The 21,626-nt window shown below is 38.2% G+C and overlaps 1 protein-coding gene across 1 annotated transcript in view; it reads left to right on the forward strand.

Annotated features, from left to right (window-relative positions):
• LOC105389347 (ADAMTS-like protein 3) overlaps positions 1–21,626 on the forward strand; it is a 335,955-nt gene that overhangs the window by 179,147 nt on the left and 135,182 nt on the right. The window contains exon 2 of the mRNA XM_048631226.1: positions 13,752–13,840. Coding sequence (XP_048487183.1) covers positions 13,793–13,840 — 48 coding nt within the window. The 5' untranslated portion in view covers positions 13,752–13,792. The remainder of the gene's footprint in view (positions 1–13,751; positions 13,841–21,626) is intronic.

Raw genomic sequence — 21,626 nt, forward strand, 5'->3', positions numbered from 1 at the left:
AGTCTGCAAATGAATAATCCTCATCCAAATTAGTAGGTAACACATCTATTTGTAAACCACAGACAGACAACCTCAAAATCAAACTTACCTATAACAACAGTCTAACTAGCGAGGTCAAAAATGTCGAAGTTCAAAAAATTCGCCGATTTAAAACAAAGCTTATTTCCTTGATCGACGAAAGATATTTCCGACGCAAGCGAGAATAGTAAAACATGTCGACACCGATAGAAAGAAGGATCGAACAGGAGTAGCCCGGGCCATTCCTATTGAGTACATTTTTAAATTCCCGCAACCATATTAGTACCTATAAACCATATTGTTACCTATGTTTGTTAACAAATTTTGAGGGTGACACAATAAAGATTAAAGCCGTAATAGTCGTTAAAATAACAAAATGTACTTTAGCTAACTAATTTTAAATAAATAACCCAATACGACGAATGATAGACAAGACAGGATAGAGTAAAGTGAACATAAGATTAACCGTTCCATATAGTTACAAAATAGTGGAAAACAGTTTGGCGTTTATAATTAAGTATTATAATTGGCAGGATCTTCGTTCCTGCACCTGGCTCACTCAAATTTAACCTGCGCTCAATAATATTTGCAACTGTAAGCCTATATACGCTTCTGAAATTGGAAACTGAAATTTAGAAACACAAATTGATCGATCCAACCGTATTCGGACTTCGGCTTGTCTTACTGTGATTATAATGGATGTGTTTGTCCAGGTCAGGGTACCGATTCTCGAGATACTAAGATCATTTCCGATACGAGATTATGCCAAGATGACGTTTATTATCAAAAATCTTCAGTACGGGTTGCAACTATGAGTGCGAATGTTGAGCCATAAAATAAAAACATAGTTACATGACGAATTCAGAATCTCCTGTTTTTGAAGTCCGTTAAAAATTTAATAATTCACTCAGTGAGTCATCTTTGACTTATCATTCGGGGATAACAATCCAAAGCATAATATATTATGAAGTTTACACATTGCCAAAAGTTAACAGAAATATCAAATAACCTTTGCACTTATTCACAAGCTAACAAAAAATTACGAACTTCGCAAAACTTAACCCATTATCGGAATAAACCTTTCCAGTAATTCCGAATACATTACCCTTTCGTTGCCAGTGAGGCTAGTCGGTCGGGACAACCCTGTCCAACTTTATTGGATTTCAGTGCTATTTCTAGCGTTGTTTTCCAACAATTCTTCGATCCGAGGCGGCAGGTGGCGGCACTTGTCTGTATGTTTCGACGTCCACACGGATAATAGGGCTGCTATAGCCCCTGTTTCATCATACTCTATTAGATCATAACAAGGGATTAGATGTTGTCTTTTGACATATCTGTCAAGAATTTAATATTTCAATGTAACAGGGGTGTTAATGATCTAACAGACGATGGTGAAACTAGGCATTAGTAAATTTTAACAAACGGGTACTGAGTATGTTTTTCGCACATTCAGATATTGAGTGAAATGGGTCATTGTTAGGACCAATAGCAACGCAGTAATAAATTACGTGGGCAATAGTATAGGTACATAATATAGTAAGTGTGTACTTTTTCTAAGCAATCTTTTTTTTACTTGTTTTTGGATACAGGAGAATAGACAGACACACATTCCAAGCGTTGTGATCATAGGATATACTTCTTCTATAAGTATTGATTAAGCTTGTGGCTATCAGTCATTAAACTATATTATGGACAGTAGATTTAAATTATCAATTCAGGTAAACGAAGCATAGTTTCGATAGCTTCAGTAGAATTGTAGCATGTAGCATTTTTATAAGCTGGTAACCCTATCAGTTTAGGAAACACTGCACCGGGCGAAACCTGAAAAATATCACGTTTTGAATCGAATAGTCTTGTTGATGTTAGAATAGAAAGTGCTCGCCTTTATATCGTACGTTTGTCTTTATTTTACCGTTAGCTGTTTGTTTTTAGAACCGTTTGATAGAATGTCGTCTGTAGAGAAGTATTTTCGACCAGTGAAATATGAAAAAGAACTGACGTGCAATAGTATTTTCAAAAACATTTATAGGGCTAGCAACAGTTGGCTGTGAGGCAAAGGCCATGGTGATGATGTTTGACTCTTACCACTCACGGGCAATGAAAAAGTTCCAGTAAGAAAAGCTCCAAAACGGAAAAATCTAGCTTAGTGACGCCTTCTGCAACATTGAAGTACATTTAACGCAGCATCAGAATATTAACAACTAAACACGTTAATGACGACCGAATGGCGTAGTTGTTAGTGACCCGACTACTGAGCCGATGGTCCCGGGTTCGATTCCCGGCTGGGGCAGATATTTGTTTAAACACAGATATTTGTTCTCGGGTCTTGGATGTGCCCGTAAAATGGCAATAGGCCCGCCCCCTATTACATTGGGACTAACATAACACTCTGGCGAAAAGTGGGTGCAGCAATGCACCTCTGCCAACCCCGCTAGGGAGTACATTAGTACAAGGCGTGAGTGCGTGTTTTTTTTTTATACGTTAATATTTTTTTCAAATTTCAAATTAAATGTTTGAAAAAATAGGGGTCGTTTGGTGTCGGTATTTTGTGAGTAGAACTATTTCATTGTCCGTGAGTGTATTATTGTTATAAATTCTTTATTTCATGTAAAACATTAAGTTCTACGAAGGCGAATATAATGCTAGTAGAATTCTCTACCAATTAACGTTTGGTAACTCTTAGTTCCTCTCTTAGGCACATACAAAATTAATCTTAAGATAAAATCTATTAGATTAATTATCACGCTTCAGCAGTATATGGATAGAAAGTGACAGTAATAATAATAAAAAACATATAGCTTCGAATCGTTTTAGGAATTCCCTACACTTCCCCGATAGCAGTTCTTTCTTCTGAAATAACGATGTAGATAAAATAAAACATTTATTCCTTTATTTGAGAATCATGGAAAACAGACATCATAGAATTATAGGTCTAGACATAGTAAAATTTAAAGTAACAAATATGCTAGCTAAAGGTTTCCACATAAAAACTTTATACTTAAAATTTATTTCACACTACCTGTACCGGCGAGCTTGGCTTCGCCTTCAAAAAAAATCCGTGGGAATTCCGGGATAAAAAGTAGCATATGTTCTTTGTTAAGGCCTAGACCATATGTATACGAAATTTCATTCAAATCCGTTCTGTAGTTTTGGCGTGTAAGAGTAACAGACAGACAGACACAATTACTTTCGCATTTATAATATTAGTTAGGATTATGTACTTATGATATAAAAATCCCTTTAATTCCAGTGTCAATTGAAAACAAATCGTTCCAAATCCAATGTCCAGATTGTCGCAGTAAATCTTAGCAAAAGAGCCATCGTATTAATTACAAAAGCAAAAAAAATACAACTACCTATACTATAGGTACAAAAAGAACAGTTTTCATTTAAAACTTAGCTAACAAAGGAATTTTCCTCAATTACTGTCGATGGAACAGGAAATGTATAATTCTTTCACAATGTATTTTACTTTTACGCCTTCCGACGAAACCCTCCATTTTAATTGGGCTTTCCAACTGTTCTCTTATTGAATAAACTCAATTTACCAAAGTGATTCGCCTTTTCTGTAATAGCGTCATGCTTGTAGATAATAAACTTAGGGAGAAGGCTTTTTATTGTTGATAAGTATCATGACATACTGAGTACTTCTCTGCGTCACATTTTTTCAGTATTATTCTTAGTGCTATGTCTACAAAATGTATACTGGAGTGGAGTTGTCTGATGACCACTTTTCATCAAATAACCCATGTCACTAACAAAATAGTAGACCAATACAAAATCACAGTAACAAAAAATACGTTACATTCACCGTGAAAATCTAGCTATTTCTGTAAATAACCGGCTAAACATATAAGCGGGTATGTGCGCCCGTAGCCCGTGAAAGGCAATAAAAGAAAAATGTATATTACTTAGTAATAACCGAGGCGAGGTAACCGTCGACCTGACGGCCTCATTCTGGACTGTCTAACGATTTTAATGTGATCGTTGTTGTTGTTGTTGCCATCGTGTCGTCAGTTAGTTGGGTCTTGGTCATCTTGGTAACAGAGGGGTATCAACGTGGCGGTCCACTGGGCCGCGGAAGTGTGACAGTTGCCATCGACACGACAAGAAGAAGAATGCGATCGTGTGGATATCACAAGTCTTTTGTAGACTGTCTGACGATCGCAATGTGATTGTGAGCTGTCCTTATAAATCTAGGTAGATTGAAATTCTGACAAAGACTACAGATACGACATTATCTATTCTTGGACCAACAGCTATTGCAACATCCAGGCTTGCTGCTCCAGTTTACTCGGGAGCTTGGCCGGCTGGGCTGAAATTAGCGGGATATGTAGGTACGTAAAGGTTCCACTCGAGAGAGCCTCGTACAGGGTCTTCGCCCCCTGCGATTAGAATAGAATAGAATAGAACCAGCCTCCACATAGAAGTCTAGAATATTCCAGCGTTTACCGCACGCTGTATCCGTATATTCTTGAATATTTTATGAAGAGAAAAATCAATGTCTGACACACGACAGTCCACCGCACGAACCAGTATTTCGGATGGAAATAGGCTGTTGAAATAAGCTGCCAGTTCCGTATCCGGGAAAACAGAGCGGTTCCAACCTCGTGCCACATTGCTTGACCTGTGGGGTTAACGCGAAGTCAAAACGAAGTGACATTTGCGAAGTAATTAGTGTCAATTCAATATGTGTTGAATCTGAAAATGGTTGTCAAAACATGTTCGCGATAGGGAGCCTGGGCCTTGACAATTGGATGTAAAAACCAAGAAATGTAATTTGACAGTTATTACATAGTCTTTGTCGATTGAACTTCAGTGTCAATGGCGTCAATGGTATACCAATGGCATGACAAGAAGTCCAAGAAGTATATTAGCAGAATACCGGCCCTGTTTACCTATCGCGAACTTGTTTTGACAACCATTTTCGGATGCAAAATGTTTTGAATTAATTGTATTTATTTCGTTTTGACTTCGCGATTGGCCCCCTATTTGTCAGTCAAACCTTATTTCCGCAGTGATACACTATGTCGTTGATGACTATTAAGTGACGTATCGTTCTATTTGGTGGGACGATCGACTGTTAATGAACCGTTCGGAATCTGTCAATTTAGGGTGGGTTGCACCATTTAACTTTAACTATTACAGACGTCAAGTCTCTTGAAGATTGATCTGTCTCGCCAAGAGATTTGACGTTTGTAATAGTTAAAGTTAAATGGTGCAACCCACCATTAGTATCTTAGATTAAAAAAACAGACATTAGAAACGCTTAGCTGCCCAGAATAAGGCTTCTATCTGACGTGAGGTTTGGTTCGTTGGAAAAGTAATCTGGTTGCCTATTTCAGGTTAACTTGCCGATTCGTGCAAGCTGAAGGAAGGCAGGGAAATGAGGCCATGTAGCCACTTTTGAAATATACAGTGTTGCCAAAAGCATTTTGCCGTTTGCCTAATTTAGAGGGAGTTACAGAATTTGTTATAGAAATGTAAGGATTGTAAAGAAACCATGATGTAGTATGTAAAAGCAAGAAAGATAAACATGTGAAAGCTGCTAAATTCAAACATGTCGGTAACTAGAGTTAACCTATTAGGTACTTCATCATCATATCCCAAGGAGTGCCACACCATAGCGCACATAATTTATAAGATACCAATTTTTTTTTTATTTTTTTTTATTTAACTCTTTATTGTACAAATATTACAAATAAAAGTACAAAGGGTGGACTTAATGCTAAAAGCATTTACTATACAGTGTACTATAAGAGTAGTATAGTAAGCTGAAAGGGTACTCAGCAGTCATTTAGAACAAAACTTAACATAGCTTTTCGAAATACACGAAAAATTTATTGATCATCATTTTAACATTCAAAATTAGACCAGACATTGTTTTGAATGAGAGCGGTGGTAGCTCAGTCGGGTAAGCGCCCGCTTCTCACGCCAGAGATGCGGGTTCGAATCCCGGCGCTGACATGTACCAATGAGTTCTTTTATGAATTTAAGTACAATGTATACCATCGCTCTTACGGTGAAGGAAAACATCGTGAGGAAACCTGCATATCTAGATTTAGCACATCTAGATATGTGAACCCACCAACCCGCAGTGGACCAGCGTGGTGGGTAATGGTCCAAGCTTAGGAAGGCAGTTTAGACCTTGGGGATATGCACAAAGGTTCCACTCGAGAGAGCCAGGTGCAGGTACTGTTACCCCCACAGAGAATAGAATAGAATAGAATAGGATTGTTTTGAATGTGTGCCACCCACCCCCCTTTCGGTTTACTGTACCAGTTTCGCAACACCCTGCATAAGCTATTAATTTAAGTCATACAAATCCAGTTCCGACGATATCTAGCAGTTTGAACTCCTAGTTCAAACTGTAGATTTTAAGTTCAGAGCCAAATGAATCTAATTTTAGATCCTTGGGACGTGAACGTTTTCCCCGCTTTGCCAAATTCACCTTAAGTAGGTGCAGGTTTATGTGTAATCTTACTGAATTTACGGTTGCACGGCAGCATAAGTGGTAGCTCAAAGGTATAGCTCAGAATTTGTATTGATATATTTAGAGCGATACCAGTGCAATCATTTTAAAACTGCCTTCAAGTCAGAATTTATAAACTATACTATAACGAGTTGAGTCACCCCTTTTCGGGCTACTATACTTTTGAAAACGTCCTGCATACATGATGGACATTTATCAGTGACCTTGTTATTGCCAGTGCACGCACTAACATACTGATCAAGTTTCATTATTAAAAAAATACTAGCTGTGTCTGCGAGCTTCGCTTAGCCTTAAAAGTTTTTCAGTGGGAATTCCGTGATAAAAAGTAGCCTATGTGTTAATCCAGGGTGTCAGCTGACTCCATAGCAATTTTTATTAAAATCGGTCAAGCCATTTTAACGTGAAGAGGTAACAAACATACACACATACATCCAAACACACACACGCACACACAATATACTCACGAACTTAGGCATTTATAATATTAGCATAGGAAATGAATAAAAAAAGCACCGCCATTTTGTGGTTCATTCGTTTTTTATTTGCTAAGTAAGTGTAAAATTTAACTGCTCTACCAACAGTAAAGTCACTGATAGAACTCTACCCTATCTATATATTTATCATGTAGGTGGTGAATAACTGAATCAACTTTCCGTAACCTCAAAACAACCCTCTATCCCCTCTGGTGCCTGGGGGTCACTCTTTACGAAAAACTAAGTTTCAAATTCAAATTCAAATCATTTAATTCAGACTCAAAGTCCATAAGTTAACACAATTAATATTCACAATCAAATTTAAACACAATAAAATACATATACATAAATTTCTAAAAAATAATCAATGATATTAAAATAATATTTTGACTGCAGCCCTGTGTATCATGCTACAGTGGTTTAGGTACTGGCAGTCAAACCTTTCCGCGAATGTTTCGGAGGGGCTGCACGAGCTACGACTCTATCTTGTTGTACTAAACGTGCCGATTGCACGACGGTTCTCGTTCGTTAGTTTTTCGACATCACAACCCATCACGTCCCCACTTCTGGGGCACGGGTCTCCTTCCAATGAAAGAAGGGCCTAGTACACCACGCTAACCTAGTGCAGGTTGGTTGACCCCAACACAAGCAAACTTGTGCTGAGAGAGTTGTCGAGTAATTATTGAGCAACTCGATTGTCAGGTGTTTTCAAAAGAGCAACCGGGACCCACGGCTTAACGTGCCGTCCGAAGGACGGAAGCGTCCAGAAAAGAACCCCTTGCCAGTTGTTGCTTAATCTCAGTGATCAGTTACGCTCGATAACGGAGGCTTCTTTCGTTTTAGTTTTTCGTCAGTATAGAGTAACCCTCTGGCCGCAAGAACAATCTTCAGTGAACTGCCCCGCAAGGATTTGACAACTTCGTGAATTTCAGCCGCTAGTTTTGAAAGTTCTTGAGGTGTCTGCATTCTATTCTTGTTCTTGTTGGTAATTTTAAGATTGACTAAAATTATACCTACTGAATGTTAGAAATAGGGGGATAAGTATAAACCGTAAAAAAATGAAGACAAGAAATTTTCTGGTAAAATAAGTTACTTAATTTAAATTGGGGCCCTCTCATTTTACTTCTACTAACTATCGCAACTATAACGCCAACTTATCGCCACCTGGTCTCGGCAAAAAAAAGGATGAGCCATAAAAACTTAGTCACGAACTGATGGTGAGGTGAGGACGACCGAATGGCGTAGTGGTTAGTGACCCTGACTACTGAGCCGATGGTCTCGGGTTCGATTCCCGGCTGGGGCCGATATTTGTTTAAACACAGATATTTGATCTAAGGTCTTGGATGTGCCCGTAAAATGGCAATAGGCCCGCCCCCTATTACATTGGGACTAACATAACACTCTGGCGAAAAGTGGGTGCAGCAATGCACCTCTGCCTACCCCGCAAGGGAGTACATTAGTACAAGGCGTGAGTGCGTGTTTTTTTGATAATGAGGTGTGCCTAGATTTTTTGTCACTGTCTGATCACTAATTTAATACTGCACAAAATGCACAACAATAATTGCCACCGAATCAAGAACAAAGTTTCCTACGCTCAGTAGTTTTACCGACAAACAAAATAACAACTCCCGAAGGCTTGCTTTCAGCTTCACTAACTACTTAATGTAATCTACACAACATTACCGGTTGTGTTGTGGCGCAGTGTTGTCATATCACTGCAGTCTGACGTTGCTAGACTACTCTTAATAATAATAATAATAATTGTCCTGAGAGCCGTGGAATACCTCTCCATCCTTAGCACCTCATGCCATGTTGCCCCCTTGTTGCTACGTCACTGTTATGTGCTAGCGACTGTTTTGGGGGGCCCATTTACTGTGTGTGCGAGTCACCCCCTGCCTTTTTATCCGTGTGTGAAACATATAGGTCAGGCAGGGGCCATAGTCCTTCCATAGTCCCAGTTACCCATTCCATTTAGCACCCCCTTCCATAACCCTGTATTAGTTTTGTCCATATCCTACAATAGTTCTGCACTAACCGGGGATTTTCCTTGGGTTTACTCTATAGTTTACACAGGGAAAATCGTCGGTTGGTGTCACATTTCATATAGATTAATGTTGTCAAACGGGCCTCTACATGTTGGCTTCGGCCCCATGCACGCCTTCCAAATGCCCGGGACCCCATGGTCCCGTGATGGTAAAGACACAACATAATAATAATAATAATAATATGTGGGGACATCTTACACACGGCCATCCGACCCCAAGCTAGGCAGAGCCTGTGTTATGGGTATCGGACAGCTGATATATCTACACAAATACATAGATAGATAGATATTAAATATAAATATCAACACTCAAGACCCGAGTACAAATATCTGTCTTTAAACAAATATCTGCCCCAGCCGGGAATCGAACCCGGGACCTTCAGCATAGCAGTCAGGGCCACTAACCACTACGCCATTCGACCGACTCTTATATGTGTGTTAAGGTACTTAAAAGTAAGCGTCTACCTATCGGTATCGTACGTATCGCATCAAACGTATTGTCATAAATGTATGGAGGAACGGCGTCGGCAATGCTGATAAAGTGGACGCACTTGTGTGAATTTCTATTAAAAGAATAGTGAATGCGATGCGTCCGTTGCGTACGTTGCTAAAAATGGACGCGGTGGTGGTGGATTAGTGATAATTACTACACATCAATCATGGATGGAAGTTAAGTAAAACTCTTTATTTTAGGATCACACACAACACACGTCTTTATAAAAAGTATAGGAAGTCTTATATGGTGGTTGCTAAACACAACCATACCGCGATGTAGCATGTGTCACACCAGCGCCATCTAGTGAGAATCACTGTTAACAATTTATTTAAACAGATGGTCTAGGGTTTGTCACCGTGATGATACGATAAGCTAGTCAGAAGGGCTAGTACGGGGCGCATTTAAGACGTGACAAAAGTTTTGCATCGCCATCACTCACATAGCGTATCCTCAAGAGTGAGTGCGACGGAGAACTTTTGTCACGTCTTATTAGCACCCTGTACTACAGGGCCTGATTAGTCGTCGATGTCGTCTCTGACAGTACCTATATGAGACCTATATCAGTACAGTTCAACTGGGAATACAGGCTCTATTCATGAATTAATTAGCCAATTTAGTCTTCTTCTTGCGTGTCAGTTTTGTAAATTCTGGCCAAATTTTCCCAGACCAACATGATGCAACTTTGATCGCATTTTGGTTATCTTGGAGTAAAGCACCCCGAGTGCCGCTTGAATGACACAAATGAGAGATCAAAAGCTATTTTAGTAATTAGCTCATATCTTTTGAATATCTTAAAACTTCATTTTACATAGTTTTTCACCCATTTTAGCCTAAACCAAAAATACTTAGGTACTATTTCTATTGTAACCTTATATTAGAAAAGAATAGATCTAAATATTCCCTGCAAGGAATTTTATGCAGAGTAGGTACCTGGGTTTCACAGCAGCTAAGTAAGAAGAATTATTCCCAAAGGGCACTGCAGTGTAGATGGATGACACATTACCAGAGACATCCTAACATACTGTAGGTAAATAATACCTAATGCTTTTAAATAATTTAATAAATAACCGTACCTTTATTTATTTTTGCAAACTTAAATAATCTTATAATAATGCTTAGACAATTCGAATAGCTACGACCTCAAGAATGAAAGTCGAGATCTTATCCTTTACACCACCACGGCTCACTTAAAATTCTAGGTATTTTTATTTATTTATTTATTTCTTTATAAAAAAACAGGCATATAGTATTCTCGCATCTGAAACGTCACAAGCAGACATCCAGTCGATACATTCCCTATAACTGAGCGGGGTCATCTCACCCCTTCTACCCACTACCTTCGTCTGATTGTGAGGCAAATGGAGCGGACAAGTAGAGACGCGGTAGGGATGGGGTATCTGTGGGGTTATCGCGAACTCAAAACGAAGTAACATTTACGAAATAATAAGTGTCTATTTGAATCCGTAAACGGTTTTCAAAACAAGTTCGCGATACCCCCCCGCAAAGCTGTTTTGACATCGATATTCGGCGCCAGCGGCGGAACTTTTCGTGTATGCTACAATAAGGCACATCTGGCATCTGACAGGTACATCTGTATGGAGAGTGTGAGTTTTCACTCCGTTCGATTAGTGGCGAGAGGTAAGCATAAGCATCCACCTTTCGGCATCGTACGCAACGGACGCATCGCATTCAGTATTCTTTGTATAGAAATTCACACAAGTGCGTCCACTTAAAAGTCGCAGAATATAACTTATTTAGGACGATCCCAACAGTCATCTCCTTTCGGCTGACTATACCATTTCTGCAACATACTGTAATCATAATAAATGATTTTATTTCCCATAGTGAAGTCACAGAAATTACATTCAACTCACTCTAGAGTAAGCAAAATAATATTATTATTCATACTTTATTACTGTAAAGCTGACTGCGAAATTCTCCAATAAATCCCTTCCCTAGTTCCCACGTTTTATGGCCCGGAGATATGTCGGACGAAGATTACTGCATTAAAAAGAGCTTTAAAACTTTGCCCGGGACTTCCCCGGATTATTTTTATTGATGTCGTTTCTGATTCGCTCGCACGCTTAATGGCGTTGGGCTTTCGGAATTTGAATATTATTAGCTTTAGAATTTTTCCGTTGGATTTTTCGGCAGCCGTGTTTTGATCACGGCTATTTGTTCCGCATTAGCTTGGGTTTGGCTCGTTAGGAGAGAAGCTTGGGCTTTTTCAAGCTCCGACTGAATATAGAAGTGGTGCATGGGGAGTGCGGGTTTTTACACCATTAGAGTAGTATCCAATAAACGTGGATTTGTATGGCACGGGAACTCTGCACCATACAATTTCGCGTTAGGTTTCACTGCTCGATTGGTTATGAAAACCCTAAACTAAACCTTTACTGTGCTACTACAAAAAACTTTAAACACTGTTTAACTAGTGTTTAAAACGAAATTTGACAGATAAATAAATAAATATAAATAAATAAATATGTGGGGACATCTCACACACGGCCATCCGACCCCAAGCTAGGCCGAGCCTGTATTATGGGTATCGGACAACTGATATATCTACACAAATACATAGATAGATACATACTAAATATAAATATCAACACCCAAGACCCGAGTACAAATATCTGTCTTTAAACAAATATCTGCCCCAGCCGGGAATCGAACCCGGGACCTTCGGCTTAGCAGTCATGTTGTAGGCGTTTGACAGCGCTAAACATCTGTTAAATACTGTCTAAGTTTTTGTGGTAAGGCCCTTAGTATTTGTGAGCTAGTTTAGAATTGTAAGCTATCTAGCTCGTATATATCTGAATTAGATAACTATTTGAAACTTGTAGTAATCATTCTTTTAAACGTTAACTAACAATTTCAGGGAACTAAATGTTATTGTACACATTGTATGTACTTGTTTGCCATTAGGAACACTTAATTATCACGTTCAAAATGACAAAACACTCATGATAACACTGATGTAACATGGAAATCGTTTTGTAGTCCATTATCGTTTAGTGCGGTGACATTGATGTATTGTTGATATAATGGGGACCACTCGGTATCTTGACGACATTATCGTATTATGTCAACGAAGCAGTGGCTAGGTCACTGGCTAAAGCACAGAAAGGGGCTAGCTAGGCTTTCGAGCTTCTTTGCGTGTCGATGACAAGTGGTGACAACCACTAGAGCGCAACCAGGGTTTGTCATCATGGTGAAAGGAACTTACATTCATGTTAGTCATGTTACAGATTCTGCATACCAACTTGGCCGAAAAGCTTTCCAAAGCAAACATAGGTACAATTTCCTTCGATAACTCATAGAAAACAGGTAGGGAGTTCAACTTTTGTACGGGAAATCGTACATTTCCGCCGTATACATATAAAATATCACATTTATCGAGCCGCTCACCTGTTAGTGCGGGGGGGTCATTCTATATGACGAAAATCGAAGTTTCGGAGTTTTCGGAGTTTATATCATTGTATTAAAGGTGCCGATTGCACGACAGCTCTCGTTCGTTCGTTTTACGTCAGTATAGAGTAACCTTCTTGTGACAAATAGCGTGAATGTCAAGATAAGGAAAAAACTGAAACACCGCGTAATAAACATTATCGAGTAAACGATCGATACAATACAAACAGCTTTGACGGTTATTATAGTTAAATACACATTATAACTGTAAAACCCGAAGGGGTAGGCAGAGGTGATTCATAGGTGAGTCACCTTTGCCGTAAGTTAATGCGAAGTCACGAGATATCAAGCAACATAATTATGGCACGATCACCCATAGGATCGGTTTCAAGTGGTTGTTTTCTGGACGCTTCCGTGCTTCGGACGGCACGCTAAGCCGTGGGTCCCGCTTACTGTTTCGGCAGCAGTCGTCAATCCTAGTCAGAGGCCTTCGGGCAGCTTGAAAACATCTGACAGTCGGGTAGCCCACTTATCCGACAACTCTCTCAGAACTAGCTTGCTTGTGTTGGGGTCCACCAACCCGCACTAGGCCAGTGGTCGACTAGGCCTTAACTCTAAACCCTTTCTTTCATTGCAACTTCATTGGAAGGAGACCCGTGACCCAGCAGTGGGGACGTGATGGGTTGTGATGATGATAGGTAAAAGCTCATTTGCGTAATCTTGTATCATGATGTTTATCATACAGGTTACTAAAAAAGAGTACAGTGGGTTGTGATGATGATGATGATGAATACAGCAACTGTTTTCTCTCTGTTCCAGATGCCCTGATGATGCCGTGAGCTGCAGCTAGAGGGTCAGCGATGGCGTGCACTCGCGCCTGTCTCATCCTGGCCATAGCTGCCTTACTGGTGAGTCATTGGCATAAGGCTTTAATTAGAAAGAAAGAAACATTTATTTGACAACACGCAATGCTGAAAACAACAACACAAAATAATTTACAGAAAATCTATACCTAAGTCTCACAAAACAACCACAAAATTCAGGCAATAGACAAAACAAACTTAGGTTGCTGTCCAGATGGTCAAAAAGCCACCAACTCAATGTGGACACTAAGGCCACAGCGCTGGTTTTCAACTGACCCTTAATAATTAGGCGGTTGTGTGAGTGAGCATGAGTGATTGAGTATCTATTCCGCCTTAGACGAAAAATACATTTTCTGGTGAAAATTTATTTAACTTCTAGATGCTAGGTCGGTTGGTGATTGGTTCTCAAAATAGGAATTAGGGCGGCAATCATTTAGTTTAGCATTGTTACGTTTTGGAAAAGAACGGTTTTGAAAATAAAAAAGAAAGTAATTTCAATAGTTGTTTAACTGTTATTTGTTAACAGAAGATTTTTGTTGCTATCACTTTCATTAGAATCTGTTTATACAAACATTCAGAGAATTATTTCCTAGAAGTCAAAACAAGCCAATTACCTAACTCGTACACTGAAAACTATGTAGCGCTTTTGTGAACCAATATATTCATATTGGGAATTTCGAGGTAGGTAGCAATTGAAAATGGTGCATCTGATATATGCTAATAATTTATTAGCATGCACTTTGCTAACTGCATATTTGTCACAAATTGATATTTTATCATTTATAAAACGCTCGTTCACTTGTTAATATGAAGCGCATTAGGTATTTAGCATTCATCGGCAGACTGTTGATTAATTCAAATTGAATCTCAATGATTGTCTGAAAAAAATCGCTATAAGAATTATAAAAATACCTACTAGTAGTTAGGTATAACCTCAAGAATGTCTAAACCGTGTTTAACGGGACATCGACACGATATTTGACATATACAAGGGGTCTTAACACCCCTAAACATCTAGGTATTTTACCTGTGCCTAGTTTTAGTGATTACATAATAGGCCCACCTAGCTACGACCTATCGAAGATTCCTAAAATAAAACATAGTAAGTATTCGAAAGAAAAAAAACCCACTTAACATAAATATACAAACAAAGCAGCAGAATAAAACAACACAACTATACCGCAACGAAGTACGTTTAGAAACCAAAATTGCACTTGTTATTTCTAGACCAATAGTGGCACTGTCGCCGCGCGGACTATCAGAATGTACCGCGACCGAATATTAAGCGCACTTAGCAAACTAGTGATGGGAAGCTTTTGTTTTTTATCGATATAAATAAAGTGAATGGGGCCTTGTACTCTTCAAAACGTGTCTCGAAAGGCTCGTTTGGGTGTTCACGGGAAGTGTTAGCGGCGATTGGACACTGAAAGCTGGGTATTTCAGAATAAGAATGAAAATTATGAAAAGTTATGGTATTAAAAATAAAATTTAGGGAAAAACAAAAAAACCTGGAGCTTTCATAATCGACCAGCGTTTTTAATGATGAAGAAACAAAAAATAAATGAAAATCTACACTTACGCAGTCAATTATAAAGAGTTGTATTAACTTGTAACTAAGAATTTTACGTTTTCATGTTGCATAATTTTAAATATAGTTCCCTTCAGAATCGCTATTATTATCTACCAATATACTACCGTGTCTGAATGAAAGTAATATTGACTAGATGTACATCCCTACAGTGTGTGGAATGGATCTGGGCCACTATGCAAATGTCTTAATAACCACATCTGCTATTTAACAGGCAAACGTACAATGCACCTAACATTTTAGATACATATTTGAAAGCTTTGTAGACATGTACCTACTATTAGAAATAATGGGGGTTCCCTTTTTATGTCAAAGGAAAAATAAATATACACGAGCAATGAAAACGTTCAACTTACAAAATGTCGAGACCAATAATAGCCCCAATTTTTCTAAACCATTTATTTAAAATTTGATCAAAATATTTATGAATTTGTTTGTGATATTCTGATGCGCAATCAAATGTATTTACTTCAATATTTTCAGACAGTGTTATTAAGCTAGTCTTTTTCGTTTAGGAGTAATTGGTGCTATCGTCACTGGAACTTTTGCTTTAAACTCTAAACTTTAGTGTTTAAAAATGACAACATGATACCTAAACCTTCAAAGTGGCTATGCAGCTATAGCTGATACGTGATAGTATGCAAAAATATTCAGACAAATTCATTTTGTAGAGATAGTGTCAAAGTCAAGTGCTTTTATTCATCGTATAAATATAAAATTTTCTGATGAACGATTTTAGTGCTTTCTGCTTTCCCCGAAATGCTAAATTTGACTCAAAAGGAAGCGCTTTTATAATGCTTGATACGTGGAAAACTGTATTACAATGCTTAAATTGAACACTGTCACAACTTAAATTTGGCCTATGAAAAACGGGATTTACGCAGCCAAACGATACAGTTCAAATTCAAATCTACAAATTTAAGATTTGACATTGCTAAATTAAAATTTCTGTCTTTAAAATAGCTATCACTACCAATGTACTATTATTTCATTTTACCATGAAACCAGCGTGGCGTGGTTTAAACCAAAAGTGTATACAGATCAAATTTACCAAACTCAGGTTAAATTCACACGGATTAAACATCTAAACAAGCAGTTGTGATTGAGATAGTGAGCAGTAGTGGAATGAACAACGCTAGCACAATCATGTCTTAATTATAGCATTTGAACTAACTACGGTGCGTACTGTTCTCGACAACATTTAGCCATTATTATGTGACCTAGATTCTGTGCGGTGAAGCTTTGTTTTGCTTTGCTTTGTCAATGAAAGTAATTTGAATGGGAGATTTTAGGGCTAATGGCTACTCATATTCTGTTATGTGTCTGGACTAAGGTTTGTCACTGTGGGGAAAAGACTAGCCATTACATAATAAATTATATTATATAATATATTATATTATATGATGTAAGTTATGGATACAAGACAGAAGAAAATCAAATGTAGTGAGGGATACTCTTCCTCCAACTAGATTAGGGCGTTTTTAAATAAGTAACATTAAATTTCAGTAGTATATGTAATATCCATTATCTTAACACTGTTAACTTACAGTATTTCAATTTAAAAATGAGGACTAAACATTTCTTAAGGTGAAATTACCTATTATTGTTTCTACAATTTACCTCTTTCAGTATTGCAGTCAAGGCCACACACGGACCCAGTAATAGGTGCTATAACGTTGCCAATTACCGAGTAATAGCTGAAAAAACTTGGTTGCAGAGAATTACTGGCGTCATGCCACAAAACTAGTAGGTCAAAATGTAGGTGAAAATTAATTATTTACGGAACCTGTAGGTTTCAATGTGTTCGTTATGAATATGTAATATATTAAGGCAAGATTCTCAAGATTGTTAAAAAAACATTTGTTAAGTAAAATATAAAAAACCTATTGTCTTATGTTTAAACAAGTATCAAGTTAAATTTATTGTTAAGCACTAAGTTTCTTAAAAAATAGAATATAATATAATTAGTTTATTAAGAGTGAAGTCTGAATCCACAGACAAACCAGTAAACTGGTTTTGTGGGTCATTATTAATTGTACTGTGTTTTTTATGTTTACTTAATAAATACATTGAAACAAATACATTGAAACAAATGTATTACATCCTTCTCATGGGGAACGGAGGGCTAAAATAGAATGTTTTGAAAATATTCATTGTGCGCATTCATGTAGGTAATTGATTAGTGATAATAATAGAATCATCATAATCATGGAAGTGCATAGTTAAATTAAAAAAATCGCCATGATTTGTTTTTATGAAGAACTAAATCATAGATAGCGCATTTTTTTTATTCCACTGGACCTCGCATAATGGCATTACTTCTCAGTCTCAGTTAAATCTTAATGGTTTAAACAAAAATTACCGATTAAATAAAATATTTTTCACACCAATAAATAAAAACATTTTTTTTATATAAAATGTCGAGTTCAGCCGCCGCCGTGGCGTGCCCGGCGCGTGTAACTGAGCAGCCCGTAGTTCCGGGGCCGGAATTGTCTTGTTCTAATCGCAGCGAGCCACGCGCTGTGAGGGGTTAAGATGTGAGTGTGAGCGGTGTTTGAGTAGGCGAGGGTTAAGATGCGAGCGATGTTTGTGTGTATTGTGATGGTTGGCGGAAATAGGGTTAACAATATTCCTCCCAAAGTCAACGGGTAGAAGTAGAAGAGCGGCTGGTGGTAGGGTTGACAATACTCCTCCCAAAGTCAATGGGAAGAATAGAAACAGATTGACAATTTTTTAGACATTTTTAGTAAGAAAATGGAACGTTGCCTCTACTAGGACCGAATTGAATAAACTTCTACTAATTATACACAACAATGAAAAAGTTATAGTGACATAGCACCTAATTATTCTTGAACTGAAAAGGCTAGCTTAAATGATGCAATATTGAAGTACATTATTTTACAGCGCATGAGAATTCAGAATATTACTAATAAAAACGTAAGTAAATATTGTAAATGATAAATTAATGTTTTAAAAAATTCCGGCCATTAGCTGTCGACGAAAGACACATGACACTATACTCTCTACCGAGAGACCGAAGGGCAATTTCCGCTTACCGCTTATAACATGCACCTCACTCCACTACCAGCACTAATCCTTCATCCGTCGACATTCCTGCTAGGGCGTGCAAAACCGGTTAACCGGTTAACCGGAAAACCGGTTAACCGGACAATATATCACGGTTTTTCATAACGTTCCGGTTTTGAACTCTCAAAACCGGAAACCGAAAACCGGGTTTTCACCGATTTTGATCGTATTTTTATATACTTTTTTACATACATTAGAAGTTGAACCCATAAACTCTAAAAATAAAAGAATTTTTTTATCGGTTGGCACACTGATGGACACTAGATTAATGGTGAAACTCATAAAAAAGCACTAAAATATTGTATGGAAATTGAGTGACGATTTTCTGGTGCACATGCCGGCACTCTGCCTAGGCGCAGTAAGGCCTGGGTCTTCTATTTACTCCGTAGGTCGCGTCAAGTGTCACCGCCGTAGGCCGCGTCACGATTCTCACTACGTCTACGCGCCAACGTCGGCGTGTGAGGGAGACCGCATCAGTACATTTCTATAGTGAGCATCGTGACGCGGCCTACGGCGTGACGCTGGACGCGACCTGCGGCGTAAATAGGAGACCCAGGCCTTAAGCAAACACGACGTCAGTGACCGATGTGTGCGTGTGAGTTCACATTTTTTGCTGTATGAAAACTTATTGCTGTGTGAAAAAAGGTACTCTGGGTGCACATAATTATAACGTTGAAATCTGGCCCAATAAAGCACAACAAGGTGGTCTTCATACAAACTCTAGGTAAAACAGGACTGCATTGACCGTTGTTGAAAATATAATTAGGCCAAGTGCGGGGACTGCATTCGACGTTATGGACTTTTTTCATGAAGTGTTGAGGACGTCAAATCAAATGCAGTCGTGTCCATCAATGAGTTAGGCTTTAGGTTGCGTTGATATGAACAAATCTGTAATACATCAAAAAAACATTCATCATCTTACTGCTACTATAGAGTGGTCGTAAGAATCAGACGATAAATGTTTTTTTTTTTCAAAATCTGCCTGTATGTTTAAAATATACAATTATTGATGATAACAGAACGATATAAAAACACCATTAAGGTGCCACACACTTTTTTTTAGATGTGATAACAGTAAGTACTATGATAATTCTTATTTAACTTTTTTTCCTGTTCACTAAATTATTAATTTGTCATATGGTTGATTAAAAATAGGTAAGTATATCATAAAAAATGTTTTATTCGTATGTTTTGTGGATATCTCTATCTAAGAATATGGGTTCCTTGTTTAATTAGTACTGTATGACAAAAAATATTTAAGTAATATCAAAACCGGTGAAAAACCGGTTACCCGGTTTTGAGGCTGAAAACCGAAAATTCAAAACCGGTTTTGAAAACCTTCCGGTTTTGCACGCCCTAATTCCTGCTCACCTGCCTTAAAGCCTATATTCCCTTGCAGCACCTGAAGGACTACTCTACCTTGAGAAAAAACACACTGACAACAGTTGCCAAGGAATCGACACGTTAAATGCAACGAGATAGGGTGGCGGTTAGCGCCGCAGCAGAAGTTTAGTTTTTGGTAGAGTGACCTCACTGAAGCCGACGATAGTTCAAGATGGCCACCGATAGTACACGGTGTTTCAGTAATTTATCAGTTCCGTGCGTGAAATTAGAGCCTTCAAGGTATCTATTTGTGTACCGGTTAGGGATGGGGACATGTTTATCGATGATCTTTGGTGAAAATATTATTTTCTCTATGGCGGTGTAAGTACCTGCACCTGGCTCTCTCGATTGGAACCTTTGTACATATCCCCAAAGTTGTGCATATGCCTCCCTAAGCTTGGACCATTTCCCACCACTTTGGTCCACTGTGGGTTGGTGGGTTCACCTTCACATAAATATGTGCTAAATCAAGAAATAATAAGCAGGTTTGCTCACGTTGTTTTCCTTCGCCATCTTTTCTTAAGCTTGAGTATTCGAGCTTCACTTTGATAAATAGTTTTTTTTCAATTTTCCGGTTTTGCCCTTTAAAAAAAAGATATAAAAGTAGACTTTTTAATAACCAAGGTAAGCTGCCTTTTGCATCTAACTAAAAATAGTAACAAGCTACGCATATTTTTTTCCGAGAACTTACCTAAACGATTTTCGTGTATCGAGCCGATTCTGTAAACATATTTTTTTACCAAAATAAATATTTTTAACAATTACTTATAACAACCTGAATTAAATTTATTAAATTCCTCGTATCGATACAAACTTTTCCCATCCCTAATTGTTTCTATACGAGCTATTTGAATGAAATTGTAACGTGTTACTGTAACGGGGTAACTGTTTTGCCGACGGGAGTAAGGAGTTACTAGTGCCGTCTGAAATACCACTATTGTATAAATAATGAGCTAGGGTAGATTGTTTATCAGTGATTCTACTGAAAAGGGGTCAATGTGTCCGGCAGAACATAGAACATTGATTTCACTGGTAGCAGCTTTTACAGTACCAAAATTATAATAATATATAATATAATAATATAAGTATAATAATATAAGTAAGTAGGTAAGACCTATTAAAATGGATGCAGAAATACCTAGCATAGTACCTACTTTACTCTATCAGGTAAGTATAGTAAATAGTTGCATTGCTGTGCGCGTGTTTTCAATCTTCGACAAAAAAGAGGGGTGTTACAAGTTTAACATGTCTGTGTATCTGTCTGTGGTACATTGATGCACATACAGGGCAGCAGCCTACCAAAATCAGGCCAAGTAATGAGGACTGGAGAAAAGCCTCACAGGTCTTCACTCCTAACCGTGTTAGATGGGCAATCAAAAGCTTCATGCCCTTTAAAACCGGGGGAGAGGATAATATATTTCCAGCACTACTACAAGAAGCATGTGATATTATCCTTCCAGTTGTGGTAAAAATCTTCAGAGCTTCTTATGCCTGGGGGTATATGCCACACCTTTGGACTAGGGTGAGGGTGACCTTTATCCCCAAAACGGGAAATAGAGACAAGTCCCTACCTAAGTCCTATAGACCCATAAGTCTCACCTCCTTCATGCTCAAAGCTATGGAAAAGGTGATCAATCTTCATATTAGAATGGGCTACCTCACACAAAACCCACTACATGTGAAGCAGCACGCCTATCAGAAGGGCAAATCTACGGAAACTGCCCTAATTGAACTTACTGATAGGATTGAGAAAGCACTAGAGGACAAAGAAAT

The sequence above is a fragment of the Plutella xylostella genome, chromosome 28 (assembly GCF_932276165.1).
Source record: "Plutella xylostella chromosome 28, ilPluXylo3.1, whole genome shotgun sequence".
Lineage (NCBI taxonomy): Eukaryota > Metazoa > Arthropoda > Insecta > Lepidoptera > Plutellidae > Plutella > Plutella xylostella.